This window comes from Petromyzon marinus, chromosome 74, assembly GCF_048934315.1.
Source record: "Petromyzon marinus isolate PM22_M1 ecotype Great Lakes invasive population chromosome 74, UKy_Petmar_22M1.pri1.0, whole genome shotgun sequence".
Lineage (NCBI taxonomy): Eukaryota > Metazoa > Chordata > Hyperoartia > Petromyzontiformes > Petromyzontidae > Petromyzon > Petromyzon marinus.
In genome coordinates, this window is record NC_133740.1 from 4,702,535 (window position 1) to 4,730,041 (window position 27,507).

A 27,507-nucleotide genomic window follows, 5' to 3' on the forward strand; every position below is an offset into this window, starting at 1 on the left:
CTCGACTAGCCAAGAGGGTCTCTGGGAGAGCCTGTGGGTCTCTGGGAGAGCGTGAGGGTCTATGAACGAGTTAGGGTCACTGGGAGAGCCTGTGAGCGACTGGGCAAGCCTGTGGGTGTCTGTGTGATCCTGCGGGTCTCCGCATGACCCTGAGGCTCTCTGCGGGTCTCTGTGCGAGCCTATGGGTCTCTGGGGGAGCCTGTGGGCCCTCTAGGTGAGCCTGTGGGTCTCTGGGGGAGCGTGAGGGTCTCTGGGCAAGCCTGTGGGTCTCTGGGAGAGCCTCTGGGTCTCTGGGAGAGCCTCTGGGTCTCTGGGAGAGCCTCTGGGTCTCTGGGGGAGCCTGTAGGTGTCTGCGTGATCCTGCGGGTCTCTGCGTAACCCTGCAAGTATCTGGACTAGCCAAGAGGGTCTCTGGGGGAGCCTCTGGGTCTCTGGGAGAGCCTCTGGGTCTCTGGGGGAGCCTGTGGGTCTTTGGGAGAGACTGTGGGTCTCTGGCCGTGCCAGTGGGTCTCTGGGGGAGCCTGTGGGTCTCTGGGAGAGCCTGTGGGTCTCTGAGGGAACCTGTGGGTCTCTGGGTGAGCCTGTGGGTCTCTGGGAGAGCCTGTGGGTCTCTGCGTGATCCTGCGGGTCTCTGCGTGACCCTGCAGCTCTCTCGACTAGCCAAGAGGGTCTCTGGGAGAGCCTGTGGGTCTCTGGGAGAGCGTGAGGGTCTCAGAACGAGTTAGAGTCTCAGAGAGCCTGTGGGCGACTGGGCAAGCCTGTGGGTGTCTGTGTGATCCTGCGGGTCTCTGTGTGAGCCTATGGGTCTCTGGGAGAGCCTGTGGGTCTCTGGGGGAGCCTGTGGGTCTCTGGGGGAGCCTGTGGGTCTCTGGGGGAGCCTGTGGGTCTCTAGGAGAGCCTGTGGGTCTCTCGGGGAGCCTGTGGGTCTCTGGGAGAGCCTGTGGGTCTCTGGGAGCCTGTGCGTGACTGGGCAAGCCTGTGGGTGTCTGTGTGATCCTGCGGGTCTCTGCATGACCCTGCGGCTCTCTGCGGGTCTCTGCGTGCCCCTGCAGGTCTCTGTGCGAGCCGATGGGTCTCTGTGTGAGCCTGTGGGTCTCTGGGAGAGCCTGTGGGTCTCTGGGAGAGCCTGTGGGTCTCTGGGCGAGCCTCTGGGTCTCTGGGAGAGCCTCTGGGTCTCTGGGAGAGCCTGTGGGTCTCTGGGGGAGCCTGCGGGTCTCTGGGGGAGCGTGAGGGTCTCTGGGCAAGCCTGTGGGTGACTGGGAGAGCCTGTGGGTCTCTGCGTGATCCTGCGGGTCTCTGCGTGACCCTGCAGGTCTCTCGACTAGCCAAGAGGGTCTCTGGGAGAGCCTGTGGGTCTCTGGAAGAGCGTGAGGGTCTCTGAACGAGTTAGGGTCTCTGGGAGAGCCTGTGGGTCTCTGGGCGAGCCTCTGGGTCTCTGGGAGAGCCTGTGGGTCTCTGGGCGAGCCTCTGGGTCTCTGGGAGAGCCTGTGGGTCTCTGGGGGAGCCTGTGGGTCTCTGGGGGAGCCTGTGGGTCTCTGGGAGAGCTTGTGGGTCTCTGGACGAGCCTCTTGGTCTCTGGGAGAGCCTGTGGGTCTCTGGGAGAGCGTGAGGGTCTCTGAACAAGTTAGGGTCTCTGGGAGAGCCTGTGAGCGACTGGGCAAGCCTGTGGGTGTTTGTGTGATCCTGCGGGTCTCCGCATGACCCTGAGGCTCTCTGCGGGTCTCTGTGCGAGCCTATGGGTCTCTGGGAGAGCCTGTGGGTCTCTGGGAGAGCCTGTGGGTCTCTGGGAGAGCCTGTGGGTCTCTGGGGGAGCCTGTGGGTCTCTGTGTGAGCCTATGGGTCTCTGGGAGAGCCTGTGGGTCTCTGGGGGAGCCTGTGGGTCTCTGGGGGAGCGTGAGGGTCTCTGGGAGAGCCTGTGGGTCTCTGGGAGAGCCTGTGGGTCTCTGGGAGAGCGTGAGGGTCTCTGAACAAGTTAGGGTCTCTGGGAGAGCCTGTGAGCGACTGGGCAAGCCTTTGGGTGTCTGTGTGATCCTGCGGGTCTCCGCATGACCCTGAGGCTCTCTGCGGGTCTCTGTGCGAGCCCATGGGTCTCTTTGTGAGCCTGTGGGTCTCTGGGAGAGCCTGTGGGTCTCTGTGTGAGCCTGTGGGTCTCTGGGAGAGCCTGTGGGTCTCTGTGTGAGCCTATGGGTCTCTGGCAGAGCCTGTGGGTCTCTGGGGGAGCGTGAGGGTCTCTGGGAGAGCCTCTGGGTCTCTGGGAGAGCGTGATGGTCTCTGGGAGAGCCTGTGGGTCTATGGGGGAGCCTGTGGGTCTATGGGAGAGCCTGTGCGTGACTGGGCAAGCCTGTGGGTGTCTGTGTGATCCTGCGGGTCTCTGCATGACCCTGCGGCTCTCTGCGGGTCTCTGCGTGCCCCTGCAGGTCTCTGTGCGAGCCGATGGGTCTCTGGGAGAGCCTGTGGGTCTCTGGGGGAGCGTGAGGGTCTCTGGGAGAGCCTCTGGGTCTCTGGGAGAGCGTGATGGTCTCTGGGAGAGCCTGTGGGTCTCTGGGAGAGCCTGTGGGTCTCTGGGAGAGCCTGTGCGTGACTGGGCAAGCCTGTGGGTGTCTGTGTGATCCTGCGGGTCTCTGCATGACCCTGCGGCTCTCTGCGGGTCTCTGCGTGCCCCTGCAGGTCTCTGTGCGAGCCGATGGGTCTCTGGGAGAGCCTGTGGGTCTCTGGGAGAGCCTGTGGGTCTCTGGGAGAGCCTCTGGGTCTCTGGGGGAGCCTGTGGGTCTCTGGGGGAGCCTGTGGGTCTCTGAGCGAACCTGCGGGTCTCAGGGCGAGCCTGTGGGTCTCTGGGAGAGCCTGTGGGTCTCTGGGGGAACCTGTGGGTCTCTGGGGGAACCTGTGGGTCTCTGGGAGAGCCTGTGGGTCTCTGGGAGAGCCTGTGGGTCTCTGGGCAAGCCTCTGGGTCTCTGGGAGAGCCTGTGGGTCTCTGGGGGAGCCTGCGGGTCTCTGGGGGAGCGTGAGGGTCTCTGGGCAAGCCTGTGGGTGACTGGGCGAGCCTGGGGGTGACTGGGAGAGCCTGTGGGTCTCTGCGTGATCCTGCGGGTCTCTGCGTGACCCTGCGGCTCTCTGCGTGACCCTGCAGGTCTCTCGACTAGCCAAGAGGGTCTTTGGGAGAGCCTGTGGGTCTCTGGAAGAGCGTGAGGGTCTCTGAACGAGTTAGGGTCTCTGGGAGAGCCTGTGAGCGACTGGGCAAGCCTCTGGGTGTCTGTGTGATCCTGTGGGTCTCTGGGAGAGCCTGTGGGTCTCTGTGTGAGCCTATGGGTCTCTGGGGGAGCCTGTGGGCCCTCGAGGTGAGCCTGTGGGTCTCTGGGGGAGCGTGAGGGTCTCTGGGCAAGCCTGTGGGTCTCTGGGAGAGCCTGTGGGTCTCTAGGAGAGCCTGTGGGTCTCTGGGAGAGCCTGTGGTTCTCTGGGAGAGCCTGTGGGTCTCTGGGAGAGCCTCTGGGTCTCTGGGAGAGCCTGTGGGTCTCTGTGTGAGCCTATGGGTCTCTGGGAGAGCCTGTGGGTCTCTGGGGGAGCCTGTGGGCCCTCGAGGTGAGCCTGTGGGTCTCTGGGGGAGCGTGAGGGTCTCTGGGCAAGCCTGTGGGTCTCTGGGAGAGCCTGTGGGTCTCTGGGAGAGCCTGTGGGTCTCTGGGAGAGCCTGTGGTTCTCTGGGAGAGCCTGTGGGTCTCTGGGAGAGCCTCTGGGTCTCTGGGAGAGCCTCTGGGTCTCTGGGTGAGCCTGTGGGTCTCTGGGAGAGCCTGTGGGTCTCTGGGAGAGCCTGTGGGTCTCTGGGAGAGCCTGTGGGTCTCTGGGAGAGCCTGTGCGTGACTGGGCAAGCCTGTAGGTGTCTGTGTGATCCTGCGGGTCTCTGCATGACCCTGCGGCTCTCTGCGGGTCTCTGCGTGCCCCTGCAGGTCTCTGTGCGAGCCGATGGGTCTCTGTGTGAGCCTATGGGTCTCTGGGAGAGCCTCTGGGTCTCTGGGGGAGCCTGTGGGTCTCGGGGAGAGCCTGTGGGTCTCTGGGGGAGCCTGTGGGTCTCTGGGAGAGCCTGTGGGTCTCTGGGTGAGCCTCTGGGTCTCTGGGGGAGCCTGTGGGTCTCTGAGGGAACCTGTGGGTCTCTGGGTGAGCCTGTGGGTCTCTGGGGGAGCCTGTGGGTCTCTGGGAGAGCCTGTGGGTCTCTGGGAGAGCCTGTGGGTCTCTGGGAGAGCCTGTGGGTCTGTGTGATCCTGCGGGTCTCTGCGTGACCCTGCGGCTCTCTGCGTGACCCTGCAGCTCTCTCGACTAGCCAAGAGGGTCTCTGGGAGAGCCTGTGGGTCTCTGGGAGAGCCTGTGGGTCTCTGGGAGAGCCTGCGGGTCTCCGCATGACCCTGCGGCTCTCTGCGGGTCTCTGTGCGAGCCTATGGGTCTCTGGGAGAGCCTGTGGGTCTCTGTGCGAGCCTATGGGTCTCTGGGAGAGCCTGTGGGTCTCTGGGAGAGCCTGTGGGTCTCTGGGGGAGCGTGTGGGTCTCTGGGGGAGCCTGTGGGTCTCTGTGTGAGCCTATGGGTCTCTGGGAGAGCCTGTGGGTCTCTGGGCGAGCCTGTGGGTCTCTGGGGGAGCCTGTGGGTTTCTGAGAGAGCCTGTGGGTCTCTGGGAGAGCCTGTGGGTCTCTGGGGGAGCCTGTGGGCCCTCGAGGTGAGCCTGTGGGTCTCTGGGGGAGCGTGAGGGTCTCTGGGCAAGCCTGTGGGTCTCTGGGAGAGCCTGTGGGTCTCTGGGAGAGCCTGTGGGTCTCTGGGAGAGCCTGTGGTTCTCTGGGAGAGCCTGTGGGTCTCTGGGAGAGCCTCTGGGTCTCTGGGAGAGCCTCTGGGTCTCTGGGTGAGCCTGTGGGTCTCTGGGAGAGCCTGTGGGTCTCTGGGAGAGCCTGTGGGTCTCTGGGAGAGCCTGTGGGTCTCTGGGAGAGCCTGTGGGTCTCTGGGAGAGCCTGTGCGTGACTGGGCAAGCCTGTAGGTGTCTGTGTGATCCTGCGGGTCTCTGCATGACCCTGCGGCTCTCTGCGGGTCTCTGCGTGCCCCTGCAGGTCTCTGTGCGAGCCGATGGGTCTCTGTGTGAGCCTATGGGTCTCTGGGAGAGCCTATGGGTCTCTGGGTGAGCCTGTGGGTCTCTGGGAGAGCCTGTGGGTCTCTGGGAGAGCCTCTGGGTCTCTGGGAGAGCCTCTGGGTCTCTGGGGGAGCCTGTGGGTCTCTGGGAGAGCCTCTGGGTCTCTGGGAGAGCCTCTGGGTCTCTGGGGGAGCCTGTGGGTCTCTGGGAGAGCCTGTGGGTCTCTGGGGGAGCCTGTGGGTCTCTGGGAGAGCCTGTGGGTCTCTGGGTGAGCCTCTGGGTCTCTGGGGGAGCCTGTGGGTCTCTGAGGGAACCTGTGGGTCTCTGGGTGAGCCTGTGGGTCTCTGGGAGAGCCTGTGGGTCTCTGGGAGAGCCTGTGGGTCTGTGTGATCCTGCGGGTCTCTGCGTGACCCTGCGGCTCTCTGCGTGACCCTGCAGCTCTCTCGACTAGCCAAGAGGGTCTCTGGGAGAGCCTGTGGGTCTCTGGGAGAGCCTGTGGGTCTCTGGGAGAGCCTGCGGGTCTCCGCATGACCCTGCGGCTCTCTGCGGGTCTCTGTGCGAGCCTATGGGTCTCTGGGAGAGCCTGTGGGTCTCTGTGCGAGCCTATGGGTCTCTGGGAGAGCCTGTGGGTCTCTGGGAGAGCCTGTGGGTCTCTGGGGGAGCGTGTGGGTCTTTGGGGGAGCCTGTGGGTCTCTGTGTGAGCCTATGGGTCTCTGGGAGAGCCTGTGGGTCTCTGGGCGAGCCTGTGGGTCTCTGGGGGAGCCTGTGGGTTTCTGAGAGAGCCTGTGGGTCTCTGGGAGAGCATGTGGGTCTCTGGGAGAGCCTGTGGGTCTCTGGGGAAGCCTGTGGGTCTCTGGGAGAGCCTGTGGGTCTCTGGGAGAGCGTGAGGGTCTCTGGGCAAGCCTGTGGGTCTCTGGGAGAGCCTGTGGGTCTCTGGGAGAGCCTGTGGGTCTCTGGGAGAGCCTGCGGGTCTTTGGGGGAGCCTGTGGGTCTATGGGGGAGCCTGTGGGTTTCTGGGGGAGCCTGCGGGTCTCTGGGTGAGCCTGTGGGTCTCTGGGAGAGCCTGTGCGTCTCTGGCGGAGCCTGTGGGTCTCTGGGTGAGCCTGCGGGTCTCTGGGAGAGCCTCTGGGTCTCTGGGTGAGCCTGTGGGTCTCTGGGCGAGCGTGAGGGTCTCAGGGCGAGTTAAGGTCTCTGCGTGCCCCTGCAGGTCTCTGGGAGAGCGTGAGGGTCTCTGGGCAAGCCTGTGGGTGACTGAGTGAGCCTGGGGGGTGACTGGGAGAGCCTGCGGGTCTCTGCGTGACCCTGCGGCTCTCTGCGGGTCTCTGCGTGCCCTGCAGGTCTCTGGAATAGCCAAGAGGGTCTCTGGGAGAGCCTGCGGTTCTCAGGGGGAGCCTGTGGGTCTCTGCGGGAGCCTGCGGGTCTCAGGGGGAGCGTGAGGGTCTCTGGACGAGCCTGCGGGTCGTCTGGGCGAGCCCGCGGGTTCCCTGGGCGAGCCTGTTGGTATCTGCGCGAGCGTCTCTGGGCAAGTCTGCGCGTCTTTGGGAGAGCCTGTGAGTATCTGCCCGAGCCTGTGGGTTTCCAGATTAGCCTTTGGGTTTCTGGATTAGCCTGTGGGTGTCTGCCCAAGCCTGCGGGTTTCTATGCGAATCTATGTGTCTCTATGCCAGTCTGTGGGTCTCTGCGCGAGGAGTCTGCAAGACCCCCCCGGTGTAATCGCTGTGGGCGTGCGGCTAACGTCCGCATTGGGCGATGGGTGCTCATCGTCTGCGACCTCCATAGCCCCACGGCACGAGTGGGGTGCAATGTAGCCGGGATAATGGTGCAGAGGGGGGCGGTGGATGAGGAGGCAGATGGAGGGATTAGCGGGGGTGGTGCGGGGGGAGGGATGGGAGATGAACGGCAGGGAGGAAGACGCAGGGTAAAGGTGACCGGGTCAGATGATGGCACGGGGGGGGCAGAGGGATAGCGATGGAACAGGAGGCAGAGCAGAAAAGCAAGGACACCCAGAATCATGCAGAGAGAGAGAGAGAGGAGGGAGCAGCAGGGTGGAGGGGACAGGGCAGAAGGAAGAGAGGGACGGAGGCGCTGGGCGGACTCGCTCTGTGCTACGGAGCAATAATCAACAGCACAGTCGGCGCAATTACTCCTCTACAGGAGGAGGAGAGGGGAGAGGCGAGGGGCGAGGGGGGGGGACGCGGCGGTGGCGACGTTAGCGGCGGTGGTAGCGGACGGCCAGGACAGTCGGTGGGGGGGGTGTGGGATGGGCGGCTCGCGAGGGGACGACGGTGCTCAGGTGGTGGGGGAGCAAGCCTGGGCAAGGACGGAGGATGCCGGGGGGGGGCCATGAAATCCTCGGCGGCGTCGTGAACGACGCCGCCGCTCAGAATGGGCCACTGCCGCCACCACCGCCGCCGCCGCCGCGGCTACCGACAACCGCCACCACCGTCGCCGAACTCCTCCAGCCGGAGTGCCGATCCTCCGTCCCGTCCCCTCTCCTCCTCCCCCACCGCTCGTTCCCACTGGCGCCTTCGCCGCCGCCAGTGCCGCCGGCACCGCCGCCGCCGCCGCCGCCGCCGCCGCCAGTGCCGCCGCCGCCGCCGCCGCCCCCATCGGCGTTACCTTGCCCGAAGTCCGAGTGGAAGCTGTTGGGGGAGGCGTCGGGAAACGCGGGCGGCTTGTCCCGCGCGTCGGCACCGGCCACGCCGCCCGGCTGCGCGCCGGACTTGTGCGACTTCTGGTGCAGGGCCAGAGAGGCGCGGTGCTTGTACATCTTTCCGCACGTGCGGCAGTGGAAGCTCTTCTCGGCGCTGTGCGTGCGCTTGTGCCCGATGAGGCTGTGCGACCAGCGGAAGGTCTTTCCGCACTTGTCGCAGCGGTACGGCCGCTCACCTGTGTGAACGCGCTGGTGACTCAGCAGCTCGTGCGAGCGGAGGAACGCCTTGCCGCACGTGTCGCACTGGTACGGCTTCTTGTCCGTGTGGATGCGCTGGTGCTGCGGGGGCGGGCGCATGTTGGGGGGGGACGGCGGTGACGGTGGTGGTGGTGGTGGTGGTTGTGGAAGTAGCGGTGGCGATGGTTGCAGCGGTGGAGGCAGTGACAGTTCATGGTGACGGTTGTGGCGGTGGCGGTTGTCGTGGTGACACGGTTGATAGCGGCGGTTATGGTGGCGGTGGTACGCGTGGGTGGTGGCGGTGACGGCGAGGCGGTGGGTGGTGTGTGTGCGGGAGACAAGGAAGAGAAGGGAGAGAGAGAGCAGACGCACGGTGAGGTGGCAACCTTACCTGGCAAAAAGGGTCTGAGCTGGTAAAATAAAAAAGTAGTTTTAATAGTTCAATAGTTTTAACACTCCTCCAAGTCAATGACCACGAATGACCTCCAAGTCGCGACTCGGCGAGGTCCGCAAATAAACAACCCCATTATTCGAGTGCCACTTCTAATCTCAAAAATTTTTTTTTTATTTTACCACGTAAGGCACACTGAGATGTGTACCGCTTTTTGGAAGCGGCCTGGCTATGACAATTGATAGTCCAACGAAGTGGCGGTCTGAGTCTACCCCTGACCCAATCACTACCCCTTTCATCACTACACCAAACCCTAAGCCAATCACTAACACTACACCAAGCCCTAACCCATCATCACTAGCCCCATCATCACTACCCATACCACTAGATAAACCCCTAACCCAATCACCACCGCTCCACCAACCCCTAACCCAATCACTCACTACCGCTACACCAAGCACTAACCCAATCACTACCCCTATCACTACCGCTACACCAACCCCTAGCCCAATCACTACCGCTACACCAAGCACTAACCCAAGCACTACCGCTACACCAACCCCTAACCCAATCACTCACTACCGCTACACCAAGCACTAACCCTATCACTAACCCAATCACTACCGCTACACCAAGCACTAACCCAATCACTCACTACCGCTACACCAAGCCTTAACCCAATCACTCACTACCGCTACACCAAGCACTAACCCAATCACTCACTACCGCTACACCAAGCACTAACCCAATCACTCACTACCGCTACACCAAGCACTAACCCAATCACTCACTACCGCTACACCAAGCACTAACCCAATCACTAACCCAATCACTCACTACCGCTACACCAAGCACTAACCCAATCACTACCCCTATCACTACCGCTACACCAAGCACTAACCCAATCACTACCGCTACACCAAGCACTAACCCAAGCACTACCGCTACACCAACCCCTAACCCAATCACTACCCCTATCACTACCGCTACACCAACCCCTAACCCAATCACTCACTACCGCTACACCAAGCACTAACCCAATCACTACCCCTATCACTACCCCTACACCAAGCACTAACCCAAGCACTACCGCTACACCAACCCCTAACCCAATAACTCACTACCGCTACACCAAGAACTAACCCTATCACTAACCCAATCACTACCGCTACACCAAGCCCTAACCCAATCACTCACTACCGCTACACCAAGCACTAACCCAATCACTCACTACCGCTACACCAAGCACTAACCCAATCACTCACTACCGCTACACCAATCACTAACCCAATCACTACCGCTACACCAAGCACTAACCCAATCACTCACTACCGCTACACCAAGCCCTAACCCAATCACTACCACTATCACTACCGCAACACCAACCCCTAACCCAATCACTCACTACCGCTACACCAAGCACTAACCCAATCACTCACTACCGCTACACCAAGCACTAACCCAATCACTCACTACCGCTACACCAAGCACTACCCCTATCACTACCGCTACACCAACCCCTAACCCAATCACTCACTACCGCTACACCAATCACTAACCCAATCACTCACTACCCCTACACCAAGCACTAACCCAATCACTACCGCTACACCAAGCACTAACCCAATCACTCACTTCCGCTACACCAAGCACTAACTCAATCACTACCCCTATCACTACCGCTATACCAAGCACTAACCCAATCACTACCCCTATCACTACCGCTACACCAACCCCTAACCCAATCACTCACTACCGCTACACCAAGCAATAACCCAATCAATCACTACCGCTACACCAAGCACTAACCTAATCACTAACCCTATCACTACCGCTACACCAAGCACTAACCCAATCACTACCGCTACACCAAGCACTAACCCAATCACTAACCCTATCACTACCGCTACACCAACCCCTAACCCAATCACTCACTACCGCTACACCAAGCACTAACCCAATCACTATCGCTACACCAAGCACTAACCCAATCACTACCGCTACACCAAGCACTAACCCAATCACTACCCCTACACCAACCCCTAACCCAATCACTCACTACCGCTACACCAAGCACTAACCCAATCACTCACTACCGCTACACCAAGCACTAACCCAATCACTCACTACCGCTGCACCAAGCACTAACCCAATCACTAACCCAATCACTCACTACCGCTACACCAAGCACTAACCCAATCACTCACTACCGCTACACCAAGCACTAACCCAATCACTTCCCCTATCACTACCGCTACACCAATTGCTAACCCTATCACTACCGCTACACCAAGCACTAACCCAATCACTCACTACCGCTACACCAATCGCTAACCCTATCACTACCGCTACACCAAGCACTAACCCAATCACTCACTACCGCTACACCAATCACTAACCCAATCACTACCGCTACACCAAGCACTAACCCAATCACTCACTACCGCTACACCAAGCACTAACCCAATCACTACCGCTACACCAAGTACTAACCCAATCACTACCCCTATCACTACCGCTACACCAACCCCTAACCCAATCACTCACTACCGCTACACCAAGCACTAACCCAATCACTACCCCTATCACTACCGCTACACCAACCCCTAACCCAATCACTACCGCTACACCAAGCACTAACCCAATCACTAACCCAATCACTACCGCTACACCAAGCACTAACCCAATCACTCACTACCGCTACACAAAGCACTAATCCAATCACTAACCCAATCACTACCGCTACACCAAGCACTAACCCAATCACTCACTACCGTTACACCAAGCACGAACCCAATCACTCACTACCGCTACACCAAGCCCTAACCCAATCACTACCCCTATCACTACCGCTACACCAAGCACTAACCCAATCACTATCGCTACACCAAGCACTAACCCAATCACTGCCCCTATCACTACCGCTATACCAACCCCTAACCCAATCACTCACTACCGCTACACCAAGCACTAACCCAATCACTACCGCTACACCAAGCACTAACCCAATCACTCACTACCCCTACACCAAGCACTAACCCAATCACTACCGCTAGACCAAGCACTAACCCAATTACTCACTACCGCTACACCAATCGCTAACCCTATCACTACCGCTACACCAAGCACTAACCCAATCACTCATTACCGCTACACCAATCGCTAACCCTATCACTACCGCTACACCAAGCACTAACCCAATCACTCACTTCCGCTACACCAAGCACTAACCAAATCACTACCCCTATCACTACCGCTACACCAAGCACTAACCCAATCACTACCCCTATCACTACCGCTACACCAACCCCTAACCCAATCACTCACTACCGCTACACCAAGCACTAACCCAATCACTATCGCTACACCAAGCACTAACCCAATCACTACCGCTACACCAAGCACTAACCCAATAACTAACCCTATCACTACCGCTACACCAAGCACTAACCCAATCACTCACTACCGCTACACCAATCGCTACCCCTATCACTACCGCTACACCAACCCCTAACCCAATCACTCACTACCGCTACACCAAGCACTAACCCAATCACTACCCCTATCACTACCGCTACACCAACCCCTAACCCAATCACTACCGCTACATCAAGCACTAACCCAATCACTAACCCAATCACTACCGCTACACCAAGCACTAATCCAATCACTAACCCAATCACTACCGCTACACCAAGCACTAACCCAATCACTCACTACCGTTACACCAAGCACTAACCCAATCACTCACTACCGCTACACCAAGCCCTAACCCAATCACTACCCCTATCACTACCGCTACACCAACCCCTAACCCAATCACTCACTACCGCTACACCAAGCACTAACCCAATCACTACCGCTACACCAAGCACTAACCCAATCACTCACTACCCCTACACCAAGCACTAACCCAATCACTACCGCTACACCAAGCACTAACCCAATTACTCACTACCGCTACACCAATCGCTAACCCTATCACTACCGCTACACCAAGCACTAACCCAATCACTCACTACCGCTACACCAATCGCTAACCCTATCACTACCGCTACACCAAGCACTAACCCAATCACTCACTTCCGCTACACCAAGCACTAACCAAATCACTACCCCTATCACTACCGCTACACCAAGCACTAACCCAATCACTACCCCTATCACTACCGCTACACCAACCCCTAACCCAATCACTCACTACCGCTACACCAAGCACTAACCCAATCACTATCGCTACACCAAGCACTAACCCAATCACTACCGCTACACCAAGCACTAACCCAATCACTAACCCTATCACTACCGCTACACCAAGCACTAACCCAATCACTCACTACCGCTACACCAAGCACTAATCCAATCACTAACCCAATCACTACCGCTACACCAAGCACTAACCCAATCACTCACTACCGTTACACCAAGCACTAACCCAATCACTCACTACCGCTACACCAAGCCCTAACCCAATCACTACCCCTATCACTACCGCTACACCAACCCCTAACCCAATCACTCACTACCGCTACACCAAGCACTAACCCAATCACTACCGCTACACCAAGCACTAACCCAATCACTCACTACCCCTACACCAAGCACTAACCCAATCACTACCGCTACACCAAGCACTAACCCAATTACTCACTACCGCTACACCAATCGCTAACCCTATCACTACCGCTACACCAAGCACTAACCCAATCACTCACTACCGCTACACCAATCGCTAACCCTATCACTACCGCTACACCAAGCACTAACCCAATCACTCACTTCCGCTACACCAAGCACTAACCAAATCACTACCCCTATCACTACCGCTACACCAAGCACTAACCCAATCACTACCCCTATCACTACCGCTACACCAACCCCTAACCCAATCACTCACTACCGCTACACCAAGCACTAACCCAATCACTATCGCTACACCAAGCACTAACCCAATCACTACCGCTACACCAAGCACTAACCCAATCACTAACCCTATCACTACCGCTACACCAAGCACTAACCCAATCACTCACTACCGCTACACCAATCGCTAACCCTATCACTACCGCTACACCAAGCACTAATCCAATCACTCACTTCCGCTACACCAAGCACTAACCCAATCACTACCCCTATCACTACCGCTACACCAAGCACTAACCCAATCACTACCCCTATCACTACCGCTACACCAACCCCTAACCCAATCACTCACTACCGCTACACCAAGCACTAACCTAATCACTACCCCTATCACTACCGCTACACCAAGCACTAACCCAATCACTACCCCTATCACTACCGCTACACCAACCCCTAACCCAATCACTCACTACCGCTACACCAAGCACTAACCCAATCACTCACTTCCGCTACACCAAGCACTAACCCAATCACTACCCCTATCACTACCGCTACACCAAGCACTAACCCAATCACTACCCCTATCACTACCGCTACACCAACCCCTAACCCAATCACTCACTACCGCTACACCAAGCACTAACCCAACCACTCACTACCGCTACACCAAGCACTAACCTAATCACTAACCCTATCACTACCGCTACACCAACCCCTAACCCAATCACTCACTACCGCTACACCAAGCACTAACCCAATCACTCACTACCGCTACACCAAGCACTAATCCAATCACTACCGCTACACCAAGCACTAACCCAATCACTAACCCTATCACTACCGCTACACCAAGCACTAACCCAATCACTCACTACCGCTACACCAAGCACTAACCCAATCACTCACTACCGCTACACCAAGCACTAACCCAATCACTCACTACCGCTACACCAACCCCCAACCCAATCACTACCGCTACACCAAGCACTAACCCAATCACTACCCCTATCACTACCGCTACACCAAGCACTAACCCAATCACTCACTACCCCTACACCAAGCACTAACCCAATCACTACCGCTACACCAAGCACTAACCCAATTACTCACTACCGCTACACCAATCGCTAACCCTATCACTACCGCTACACCAAGCACTAACCCAATCACTCACTACCGCTACACCAATCGCTAACCCTATCACTACCGCTACACCAAGCACTAACCCAATCACTCACTTCCGCTACACCAAGCACTAACCAAATCACTACCCCTATCACTACCGCTACACCAAGCACTAACCCAATCACTACCCCTATCACTACCGCTACACCAACCCCTAACCCAATCACTCACTACCGCTACACCAAGCACTAACCCAATCACTATCGCTACACCAAGCACTAACCCAATCACTACCGCTACACCAAGCACTAACCCAATAACTAACCCTATCACTACCGCTACACCAAGCACTAACCCAATCACTCACTACCGCTACACCAATCGCTAACCCTATCACTACCGCTACACCAAGCACTAACCCAATCACTCACTTCCGCTACACCAAGCACTAACCCAATCACTACCCCTATCACTACCGCTACACCAACCCCTAACCCAATCACTCACTACCGCTACACCAAGCACTAACCCAATCACTATCGCTACACCAAGCACTAACCCAATCACTACCGCTACACCAAGCACTAACCCAATCACTAACCCTATCACTACCGCTACACCAAGCACTAACCCAATCACTCACTACCGCTACACCAAGCACTAATCCAATCACTAACCCAATCACTACCGCTACACCAAGCACTAACCCAATCACTCACTACCGTTACACCAAGCACTAACCCAATCACTCACTACCGCTACACCAAGCCCTAACCCAATCACTACCCCTATCACTACCGCTACACCAACCCCTAACCCAATCACTCACTACCGCTACACCAAGCACTAACCCAATCACTACCGCTACACCAAGCACTAACCCAATCACTCACTACCCCTACACCAAGCACTAACCCAATCACTACCGCTACACCAAGCACTAACCCAATTACTCACTACCGCTACACCAATCGCTAACCCTATCACTACCGCTACACCAAGCACTAACCCAATCACTCACTACCGCTACACCAATCGCTAACCCTATCACTACCGCTACACCAAGCACTAACCCAATCACTCACTACCGCTACACCAAGCACTAACCCAATCACTCACTACCGCTACACCAACCCCCAACCCAATCACTACCGCTACACCAAGCACTAACCCAATCACTACCCCTATCACTACCGCTACACCAAGCACTAACCCAATCACTCACTACCCCTACACCAAGCACTAACCCAATCACTATCGCTACACCAAGCACTAACCCAATCACTACCGCTACACCAAGCACTAACCCAATAACTAACCCTATCACTACCGCTACACCAAGCACTAACCCAATCACTCACTACCGCTACACCAAGCACTAACCCAATCACTATCGCTACACCAAGCACTAACCCAATCACTACCGCTACACCAAGCACTAACCCAATAACTAACCCTATCACTACCGCTACACCAAGCACTAACCCAATCACTCACTACCGCTACACCAATCGCTAACCCTATCACTACCGCTACACCAAGCACTAACCCAATCACTCACTACCGCTACACCAAGCACTAACCCAATCACTACCGCTACACCAAGCACTAACCCAATAACTAACCCTATCACTACCGCTACACCAAGCACTAACCCAATCACTCACTACCGCTACACCAATCGCTACCCCTATCACTACCGCTACACCAACCCCTAACCCAATCACTCACTACCGCTACACCAAGCACTAACCCAATCACTACCCCTATCACTACCGCTACACCAACCCCTAACCCAATCACTACCGCTACATCAAGCACTAACCCAATCACTAACCCAATCACTACCGCTACACCAAGCACTAACCCAATCACTCACTACCGCTACACCAAGCACTAATCCAATCACTAACCCAATCACTACCGCTACACCAAGCACTAACCCAATCACTCACTACCGTTACACCAAGCACTAACCCAATCACTCACTACCGCTACACCAAGCCCTAACCCAATCACTACCCCTATCACTACCGCTACACCAACCCCTAACCCAATCACTCACTACCGCTACACCAAGCACTAACCCAATCACTACCGCTACACCAAGCACTAACCCAATCACTCACTACCCCTACACCAAGCACTAACCCAATCACTACCGCTACACCAAGCACTAACCCAATTACTCACTACCGCTACACCAATCGCTAACCCTATCACTACCGCTACACCAAGCACTAACCCAATCACTCACTACCGCTACACCAATCGCTAACCCTATCACTACCGCTACACCAAGCACTAACCCAATCACTCACTTCCGCTACACCAAGCACTAACCAAATCACTACCCCTATCACTACCGCTACACCAAGCACTAACCCAATCACTACCCCTATCACTACCGCTACACCAACCCCTAACCCAATCACTCACTACCGCTACACCAAGCACTAACCCAATCACTATCGCTACACCAAGCACTAACCCAATCACTACCGCTACACCAAGCACTAACCCAATCACTAACCCTATCACTACCGCTACACCAAGCACTAACCCAATCACTCACTACCGCTACACCAAGCACTAATCCAATCACTAACCCAATCACTACCGCTACACCAAGCACTAACCCAATCACTCACTACCGTTACACCAAGCACTAACCCAATCACTCACTACCGCTACACCAAGCCCTAACCCAATCACTACCCCTATCACTACCGCTACACCAACCCCTAACCCAATCACTCACTACCGCTACACCAAGCACTAACCCAATCACTACCGCTACACCAAGCACTAACCCAATCACTCACTACCCCTACACCAAGCACTAACCCAATCACTACCGCTACACCAAGCACTAACCCAATTACTCACTACCGCTACACCAATCGCTAACCCTATCACTACCGCTACACCAAGCACTAACCCAATCACTCACTACCGCTACACCAATCGCTAACCCTATCACTACCGCTACACCAAGCACTAACCCAATCACTCACTTCCGCTACACCAAGCACTAACCAAATCACTACCCCTATCACTACCGCTACACCAAGCACTAACCCAATCACTACCCCTATCACTACCGCTACACCAACCCCTAACCCAATCACTCACTACCGCTACACCAAGCACTAACCCAATCACTATCGCTACACCAAGCACTAACCCAATCACTACCGCTACACCAAGCACTAACCCAATCACTAACCCTATCACTACCGCTACACCAAGCACTAACCCAATCACTCACTACCGCTACACCAATCGCTAACCCTATCACTACCGCTACACCAAGCACTAACCCAATCACTCACTTCCGCTACACCAAGCACTAACCCAATCACTACCCCTATCACTACCGCTACACCAAGCACTAACCCAATCACTACCCCTATCACTACCGCTACACCAACCCCTAACCCAATCACTCACTACCGCTACACCAAGCACTAACCTAATCACTACCCCTATCACTACCGCAACACCAACCCCTAACCCAATCACTCACTACCGCTACACCAAGCACTAACCCAATCACTCACTTCCGCTACACCAAGCACTAACCCAATCACTACCCCTATCACTACCGCTACACCAAGCACTAACCCAATCACTACCCCTATCACTACCGCTACACCAACCCCTAACCCAATCACTCACTACCGCTACACCAAGCACTAACCCAACCACTCACTACCGCTACACCAAGCACTAACCTAATCACTAACCCTATCACTACCGCTACACCAACCCCTAACCCAATCACTCACTACCGCTACACCAAGCACTAACCCAATCACTCACTACCGCTACACCAAGCACTAATCCAATCACTACCGCTACACCAAGCACTAACCCAATCACTAACCCTATCACTACCGCTACACCAAGCACTAACCCAATCACTCACTACCGCTACACCAAGCACTAACCCAATCACTCACTACCGCTACACCAAGCACTAACCCAATCACTCACTACCGCTACACCAACCCCCAACCCAATCACTACCGCTACACCAAGCACTAACCCAATCACTACCCCTATCACTACCGCTACACCAAGCACTAACCCAATCACTCACTACCCCTACACCAAGCACTAACCCAATCACTACCGCTACACCAAGCACTAACCCAATTACTCACTACCGCTACACCAATCGCTAACCCTATCACTACCGCTACACCAAGCACTAACCCAATCACTCACTACCGCTACACCAATCGCTAACCCTATCACTACCGCTACACCAAGCACTAACCCAATCACTCACTTCCGCTACACCAAGCACTAACCAAATCACTACCCCTATCACTACCGCTACACCAAGCACTAACCCAATCACTACCCCTATCACTACCGCTACACCAACCCCTAACCCAATCACTCACTACCGCTACACCAAGCACTAACCCAATCACTATCGCTACACCAAGCACTAACCCAATCACTACCGCTACACCAAGCACTAACCCAATAACTAACCCTATCACTACCGCTACACCAAGCACTAACCCAATCACTCACTACCGCTACACCAATCGCTAACCCTATCACTACCGCTACACCAAGCACTAACCCAATCACTCACTTCCGCTACACCAAGCACTAACCCAATCACTACCCCTATCACTACCGCTACACCAAGCACTAACCCAATCACTACCCCTATCACTACCGCTACACCAACCCCTAACCCAATCACTCACTACCGCTACACCAAGCACTAACCCAACCACTCACTACCGCTACACCAAGCACTAACCCAATCACTACCCCTATCACTACCGCTACACCAACCCCTAACCCAATCACTCACTACCGCTACACCAAGCACTAACCCAATCACTCACTACCGCTACACCAATCACTAACCCAATCACTACCGCTACACCAAGCACTAACCCAATCACTCACTACCGCTACACCAAGCACTAACCCAATCACTACCGCTACACCAAGCACTAACCCAATCACTACCCCTATCACTACCGCTACACCAACCCCTAACCCAATCACTCACTACCGCTACACCAAGCACTAACCCAATCACTACCCCTATCACTACCGCTACACCAACCCCTAACCCAATCACTACCGCTACATCAAGCACTAACCCAATCACTAACCCAATCACTACCGCTACACCAAGCACTAACCCAATCACTCACTACCGCTACACCAAGCACTAATCCAATCACTAACCCAATCACTACCGCTACACCAAGCACTAACCCAATCACTCACTACCATTACACCAAGCACTAACCCATTCACTCACTACCGCTACACCAAGCCCTAACCCAATCACTACCCCTATCACTACCGCTACACCAACCCCTAACCCAATCACTCACTACCGCTACACCAAGCACTAACCCAATCACTATCGCTACACCAAGCACTAACCCAATCACTGCCCCTATCACTACCGCTACACCAACCCCTAACCCAATCACTCACTACCGCTACACCAAGCACTAACCCAATCACTACCGCTACACCAAGCACTAACCCAATCACTCACTACCCCTACACCAAGCACTAACCCAATCACTACCGCTACACCAAGCACTAACCCAATTACTCACTACCGCTACACCAATCGCTAACCCTATCACTACCGCTACACCAAGCACTAACCCAATCACTCACTACCGCTACACCAATCGCTAACCCTATCACTACCGCTACACCAAGCACTAACCCAATCACTCACTTCCGCTACACCAAGCACTAACCAAATCACTACCCCTATCACTACCGCTACACCAAGCACTAACCCAATCACTACCCCTATCACTACCGCTACACCAACCCCTAACCCAATCACTCACTACCGCTACACCAAGCACTAACCCAATCACTATCGCTACACCAAGCACTAACCCAATCACTACCGCTACACCAAGCACTAACCCAATCACTAACCCTATCACTACCGCTACACCAAGCACTAACCCAATCACTCACTACCGCTACACCAATCGCTAACCCTATCACTACCGCTACACCAAGCACTAACCCAATCACTCACTTCCGCTACACCAAGCACTAACCCAATCACTACCCCTATCACTACCGCTACACCAAGCACTAACCCAATCACTACCCCTATCACTACCGCTACACCAACCCCTAACCCAATCACTCACTACCGCTACACCAAGCACTAACCTAATCACTACCCCTATCACTACCGCAACACCAACCCCTAACCCAATCACTCACTACCGCTACACCAAGCACTAACCCAATCACTCACTTCCGCTACACCAAGCACTAACCCAATCACTACCCCTATCACTACCGCTACACCAAGCACTAACCCAATCACTACCCCTATCACTACCGCTACACCAACCCCTAACCCAATCACTCACTACCGCTACACCAAGCACTAACCCAACCACTCACTACCGCTACACCAAGCACTAACCTAATCACTAACCCTATCACTACCGCTACACCAACCCCTAACCCAATCACTCACTACCGCTACACCAAGCACTAACCCAATCACTCACTACCGCTACACCAAGCACTAATCCAATCACTACCGCTACACCAAGCACTAACCCAATCACTAACCCTATCACTACCGCTACACCAAGCACTAACCCAATCACTCACTACCGCTACACCAAGCACTAACCCAATCACTCACTACCGCTACACCAAGCACTAACCCAATCACTCACTACCGCTACACCAACCCCCAACCCAATCACTACCGCTACACCAAGCACTAACCCAATCACTACCCCTATCACTACCGCTACACCAAGCACTAACCCAATCACTCACTACCCCTACACCAAGCACTAACCCAATCACTACCGCTACACCAAGCACTAACCCAATTACTCACTACCGCTACACCAATCGCTAACCCTATCACTACCGCTACACCAAGCACTAACCCAATCACTCACTACCGCTACACCAATCGCTAACCCTATCACTACCGCTACACCAAGCACTAACCCAATCACTCACTTCCGCTACACCAAGCACTAACCAAATCACTACCCCTATCACTACCGCTACACCAAGCACTAACCCAATCACTACCCCTATCACTACCGCTACACCAACCCCTAACCCAATCACTCACTACCGCTACACCAAGCACTAACCCAATCACTATCGCTACACCAAGCACTAACCCAATCACTATCGCTACACCAAGCACTAACCCAATAACTAAGCCTATCACTACCGCTACACCAAGCACTAACCCAATCACTCACTACCGCTACACCAATCGCTAACCCTATCACTACCGCTACACCAAGCACTAACCCAATCACTCACTTCCGCTACACCAAGCACTAACCCAATCACTACCCCTATCACTACCGCTACACCAAGCACTAACCCAATCACTACCCCTATCACTACCGCTACACCAACCCCTAACCCAATCACTCACTACCGCTACACCAAGCACTAACCCAACCACTCACTACCGCTACACCAAGCACTAACCCAATCACTACCCCTATCACTACCGCTACACCAACCCCTAACCCAATCACTCACTACCGCTACACCAAGCACTAACCCAATCACTCACTACCGCTACACCAATCACTAACCCAATCACTACCGCTACACCAAGCACTAACCCAATCACTCACTACCGCTACACCAAGCACTAACCCAATCACTACCGCTACACCAAGCACTAACCCAATCACTACCCCTATCACTACCGCTACACCAACCCCTAACCCAATCACTCACTACCGCTACACCAAGCACTAACCCAATCACTACCCCTATCACTACCGCTACACCAACCCCTAACCCAATCACTACCGCTACATCAAGCACTAACCCAATCACTAACCCAATCACTACCGCTACACCAAGCACTAACCCAATCACTCACTACCGCTACACCAAGCACTAATCCAATCACTAACCCAATCACTACCGCTACACCAAGCACTAACCCAATCACTCACTACCATTACACCAAGCACTAACCCATTCACTCACTACCGCTACACCAAGCCCTAACCCAATCACTACCCCTATCACTACCGCTACACCAACCCCTAACCCAATCACTCACTACCGCTACACCAAGCACTAACCCAATCACTATCGCTACACCAAGCACTAACCCAATCACTGCCCCTATCACTACCGCTACACCAACCCCTAACCCAATCACTCACTACCGCTACACCAAGCACTAACCCAATCACTACCGCTACACCAAGCACTAACCCAATCACTCACTACCCCTACACCAAGCACTAACCCAATCACTACCGCTACACCAAGCACTAACCCAATTACTCACTACCGCTACACCAATCGCTAACCCTATCACTACCGCTACACCAAGCACTAACCCAATCACTCACTACCGCTACACCAATCGCTAACCCTATCACTACCGCTACACCAAGCACTAACCCAATCACTCACTTCCGCTACACCAAGCACTAACCAAATCACTACCCCTATCACTACCGCTACACCAAGCACTAACCCAATCACTACCCCTATCACTACCGCTACACCAACCCCTAACCCAATCACTCACTACCGCTACACCAAGCACTAACCCAATCACTATCGCTACACCAAGCACTAACCCAATCACTACCGCTACACCAAGCACTAACCCAATCACTAACCCTATCACTACCGCTACACCAAGCACTAACCCAATCACTCACTACCGCTACACCAATCGCTAACCCTATCACTACCGCTACACCAAGCACTAACCCAATCACTCACTTCCGCTACACCAAGCACTAACCCAATCACTACCCCTATCACTACCGCTACACCAAGCACTAACCCAATCACTACCCCTATCACTACCGCTACACCAACCCCTAACCCAATCACTCACTACCGCTACACCAAGCACTAACCCAACCACTCACTACCGCTACACCAAGCACTAACCTAATCACTAACCCTATCACTACCGCTACACCAACCCCTAACCCAATCACTCACTACCGCTACACCAAGCACTAACCCAATCACTCACTACCGCTACACCAAGCACTAATCCAATCACTACCGCTACACCAAGCACTAACCCAATCACTAACCCTATCACTACCGCTACACCAAGCACTAACCCAATCACTCACTACCGCTACACCAAGCACTAACCCAATCACTCACTACCGCTACACCAAGCACTAACCCAATCACTCACTACCGCTACACCAACCCCCAACCCAATCACTACCGCTACACCAAGCACTAACCCAATCACTACCCCTATCACTACCGTTACACCAAGCACTAACCCAATCACTCACTACCGCTACACCAAGCACTAACCCAATCACTCACTACCGCTACACCAAGCACTAACTGCTTTATTGTCTGCTCACAGGTAATCCCCACTGATGTATGGTGACCTGTATAGGCATGCATTTAAACAATGTGTTATTTGATGATTCGCTTCCAAGCAGCACTAAGTCTGTAGCTATCCGAACGGTGAAGATAATTTGTCCTTCTCTCAATTTCGATAGATACTCTAATTAGTCTTGGCCAGCAGTAACTAGTTTTGCACAGAACTTCAACATTGTAAAAATCAATTGACTGTCCCTGTTGGCACGCGTGTTCTGCCACTGCCGACAGTTGCATTTGGGAGTATGTTGGGTAGACAGCATGAATAATAAGCAAGAGACTAAAAGAACACAAGGAATTTTAAATACTCTCTCTCTCATCATCACGGTGGCTAGGCGACGTGAACTACCGCGCTTGGTATACAGGAGGTCTTGGGTTTGATCCCGACTGACGCCTGCAGTATATTTAGAGTTTGCATGTCTCTCTCTCTCCCCCCCCGTGGTCCCGTAGATTTCTCTCCGTTTTTTTCTCTCCACATTTAACAAACATGTATTTCGAGTATTTGGCTGCTATACATTTCCACGTGATGATAAGCCACTTCATTGGGCTATCTTTTGCGATGGCCAGGGTTCGCTTCTGAAAAGAGAGCCACGCAGCCTAACCCGGTAAAATATAAATTGTTTTTCGTTTACAAAGGTGAACACGTTACACGGCAGCAGCGTGGCCCACTACTGGGGCGTCTCGATAATGCCTTTCTACGTGCCGATAGCTCTGCAGCGTGAAGAACGGCGATAGTGCCGTGCGAAAAGCACCAAATTATTTATTGTCATTATCCGAGTGATCACCACCAACCTCATTCCGGTCACCACCACCACCACCCTAATTTCGCAGCCACCACCCTGATTTCAGTTACCACCACGACCCCTGATCTCAATCACTACCACCACCCTGATTTAAGTTACCACCACGACCACTCTAATCTCACCACCACCACCCTGATTTCAAGTCACCACCCTGATATAAGTTACCACCACGACCACTAAAATCTCACCACCACCACCCCCAATCTCAATCACCATCACCACCCTGATTTCAAGTCACCACCCTGATTTAAGTTACCACCACGACCACCATAATCTCACCACCACCCCCGATCTCAATCACCACCACCACCCTGATTTAAGTTACCACCACGACCACTATAATCTCACCACCAATCTCAATCACCACCACCACCCTCATTTAAGTTACCACCACGACCACTATAATCTCACCACCACCACCACCACCCCCGATCTCAATCACCACCACCACCCTCATTTAAGTTACCACCACGGCCACTCTAATCTCACCACCACCACCCCCGATATCAATCACCACCACCACCACCACCAACCTGATTTCAAGTCACCACCGTGATATCCCCGTGACACCCACCCACCCCCCCCCGCTCCCCCTCACCTTGAGCACATCCTCGGGCAGGCGGAAGTTCTTGCCGCACTGCTCGCAGACGTAGGGGCGCTCGTCCGTGTGCGTGCGCTGGTGGCGCGCCAGGTCCCGCGTGAGCGCGAAGCTCTTGCCGCACTGGTCGCACTGGAAGGGCCGCTCGCCCGTGTGCAGCGACTGGTGGCGGAACAGGTCGGTGGACTGGCGGAAGAGCTTGCCGCAGTCGGCGCACTTGTAGCGCTTCTCCTTGACGTGCGACGAGCGGCGCGGCAGCAGCTCACAGGCCGCCGCTCCCCCGCCGTCCTTGGTCACCAGCACGCCGCCGCCGCCGCCGCCGCCGCCGCCCCCGCCCACCACTCCGCCCACCACTCCGCCCACCGCGCCGCCGCCGCCGCCGCCGCCGCCCCCGCCCACCACTCCCGCGCCTCCCCCGCCGGGGCCGCCGGGGCCGTCCACGCCGCCGTTTGGGCCGGCTCCGGTGTCGGCGCCGCAGTCGAGGGGCTCGACCGTGGGCCCCGGGGTGCCGGTCTGCGTCGGCTGTTGCTGTTGCTGTTGCTGCTGCTGCTGCTGTTGCTGCTGCTGCTGTTGTTGTTGTTGTTGCGGATCAGGGGCCGGGCAGCTTGACATGACGTGAGAGCCTGCGGCAAACGTTGAACGACAGACAGCTGTCACGATGTACGCGCTTGTGTGTGTGTGTACTTTGAATTTCTATCGCACCGTACGTAGCCAACCGCACAAATCGGAGGTGCGGGGGGGGGCGGGAAGGACAACAAGCTAAACAAAGCGGTCATAAAGAAATTAGTTTGTCAATCTAGATGATTTAAAAGTGCACAGCTCCCAATGGTTTTCTAATATCTGAAGGAAGAGCGTTCCAGACAGCCGCAAAAGCGCATCCGAATTTCGAACATTTGTGATGGCCAGGTAGCTCGGAAAAAAAAAAAGCTACTAAGCTCAGTGTGGCTTACCTGGTGAAATAAAAAATAGTTTTTAGTAGTTTAGAGTGTGGGCAGCGGTAATGCAGTGGTTAGCCAGCAAAGCTACGAGCCGAGTGAACAGAGTTCGATTCCCGCTCACGGCCAACACCGGTAGCGACACTTCTCTCTGCACTGGTCCCGGACCTCCCCGAGGTCGACTTAGCCTCAAATTTAGGATATGTTACGATATCCTCATTTGAAAGAACCAAACGGGAGGATGTGTTTCGTATAAACTTCTCCGCTAGGGAGACAAAGGCCACACCACCTCCTTGCCCAAACAGTCTAAACTAAAGCTATTTTCATTTTACCCGGTAAGGGCCACTGAGCTAGAGTGGCTCAGTGAAGTGGATTGTCGTAATCATCAGCATCGTGCAAATGTAGAGCAGCCAAATACTCTGAACGTGTGGTGATGATGATTCCAAATGCGGAGGGGAAAACCCAGAGGACCAGGAGAAAAATCCCACAAAACCACGGGGTGACAGAGAGACGCAAACTCCAAATATACAGCAGCAGCAGCAGGCATCGTCGGGGTCGGGATCGAACCCACGACCTCCTGTAGACCAGGCGAGGGAGTTAACATCTCATAGCCACCGTGATGATGATGATGAGAGAGAGACACAGACCTCCTGTAGACCAGGCGAGGTAGTCAACATCTCATAGCCACCGTGATGATGACAAGAGAGACACGCAAACTCCAAATCTACAGCAGCAGGCATCGTCAGGGTCGGGATGGAACCCACGACCTCCTGCAGACCAGGCAAGGTAGTCAACATCTCATAGCCACCGTGATGATGACAAGAGAGACACGCAAACTCCAAATATACAGCAGCAGGCATCGTCAGGGTCGGGATCGAACCCACGACGTCCTGCGTACCAGGCGAGGTAGTCAACATCACCAACTTCCGGAAGGAGGGGGGGGGGGGAACATAGAACACGGTGCCCAGAAACCTTCTACCGCAAACGCGGAAGCAGCTTCAGGCGTTGGCAGGGGCACGGCAGGGCGCTGGCACCACTCACTGGCAGGCCGCTGGCACCACTCACTGGGAGGCCGCTGGCACCACTCACTGGCAGGCCGCTGGCACCACTCACCGGCTTCTTCCCCGAGTGGCACCTGCTGCTCCGAGCGGGTCTTGCGGGCGCGGGGGCTCTGCGTCAGGCGCAGGCCGCCCATGATGCTCGGGAAACTGGGGGGGCTGGCGGCCGGGAACTCCGGCATGGGGTCTGCAGACGGCAACCCAAGGCGGGGGTGGGGAGGGGGGGAGACACACACACACCACACACACACCACACACGCACCACACACACCACACCACACACCCCACAAACACACACCACACACACCACAGACACACCACAC

At 55.1% G+C, this 27,507-nt stretch overlaps 2 protein-coding genes across 2 annotated transcripts in view; both read right to left on the reverse strand.

Annotated features, from left to right (window-relative positions):
- Positions 1–25,054, reverse strand: part of LOC142907111 (uncharacterized) — a 31,366-nt gene extending 6,312 nt beyond the window's left edge. Inside the window, exon 1 of the mRNA XM_076056236.1 lies at positions 7,718–25,054. Within this exon, the coding sequence (XP_075912351.1) occupies positions 7,718–8,108 (391 nt within the window). The 5' untranslated portion in view covers positions 8,109–25,054. The remainder of the gene's footprint in view (positions 1–7,717) is intronic.
- Positions 1–27,507, reverse strand: part of LOC116958194 (uncharacterized) — a 342,903-nt gene that overhangs the window by 273,920 nt on the left and 41,476 nt on the right. Inside the window, exons 5-6 of the mRNA XM_076056175.1 lie at positions 27,240–27,371; positions 25,192–25,814 (exon numbers count right to left, since the gene is read on the reverse strand). Of these exons, the coding sequence (XP_075912290.1) occupies positions 25,192–25,814; positions 27,240–27,371 (755 nt within the window). The remainder of the gene's footprint in view (positions 1–25,191; positions 25,815–27,239; positions 27,372–27,507) is intronic.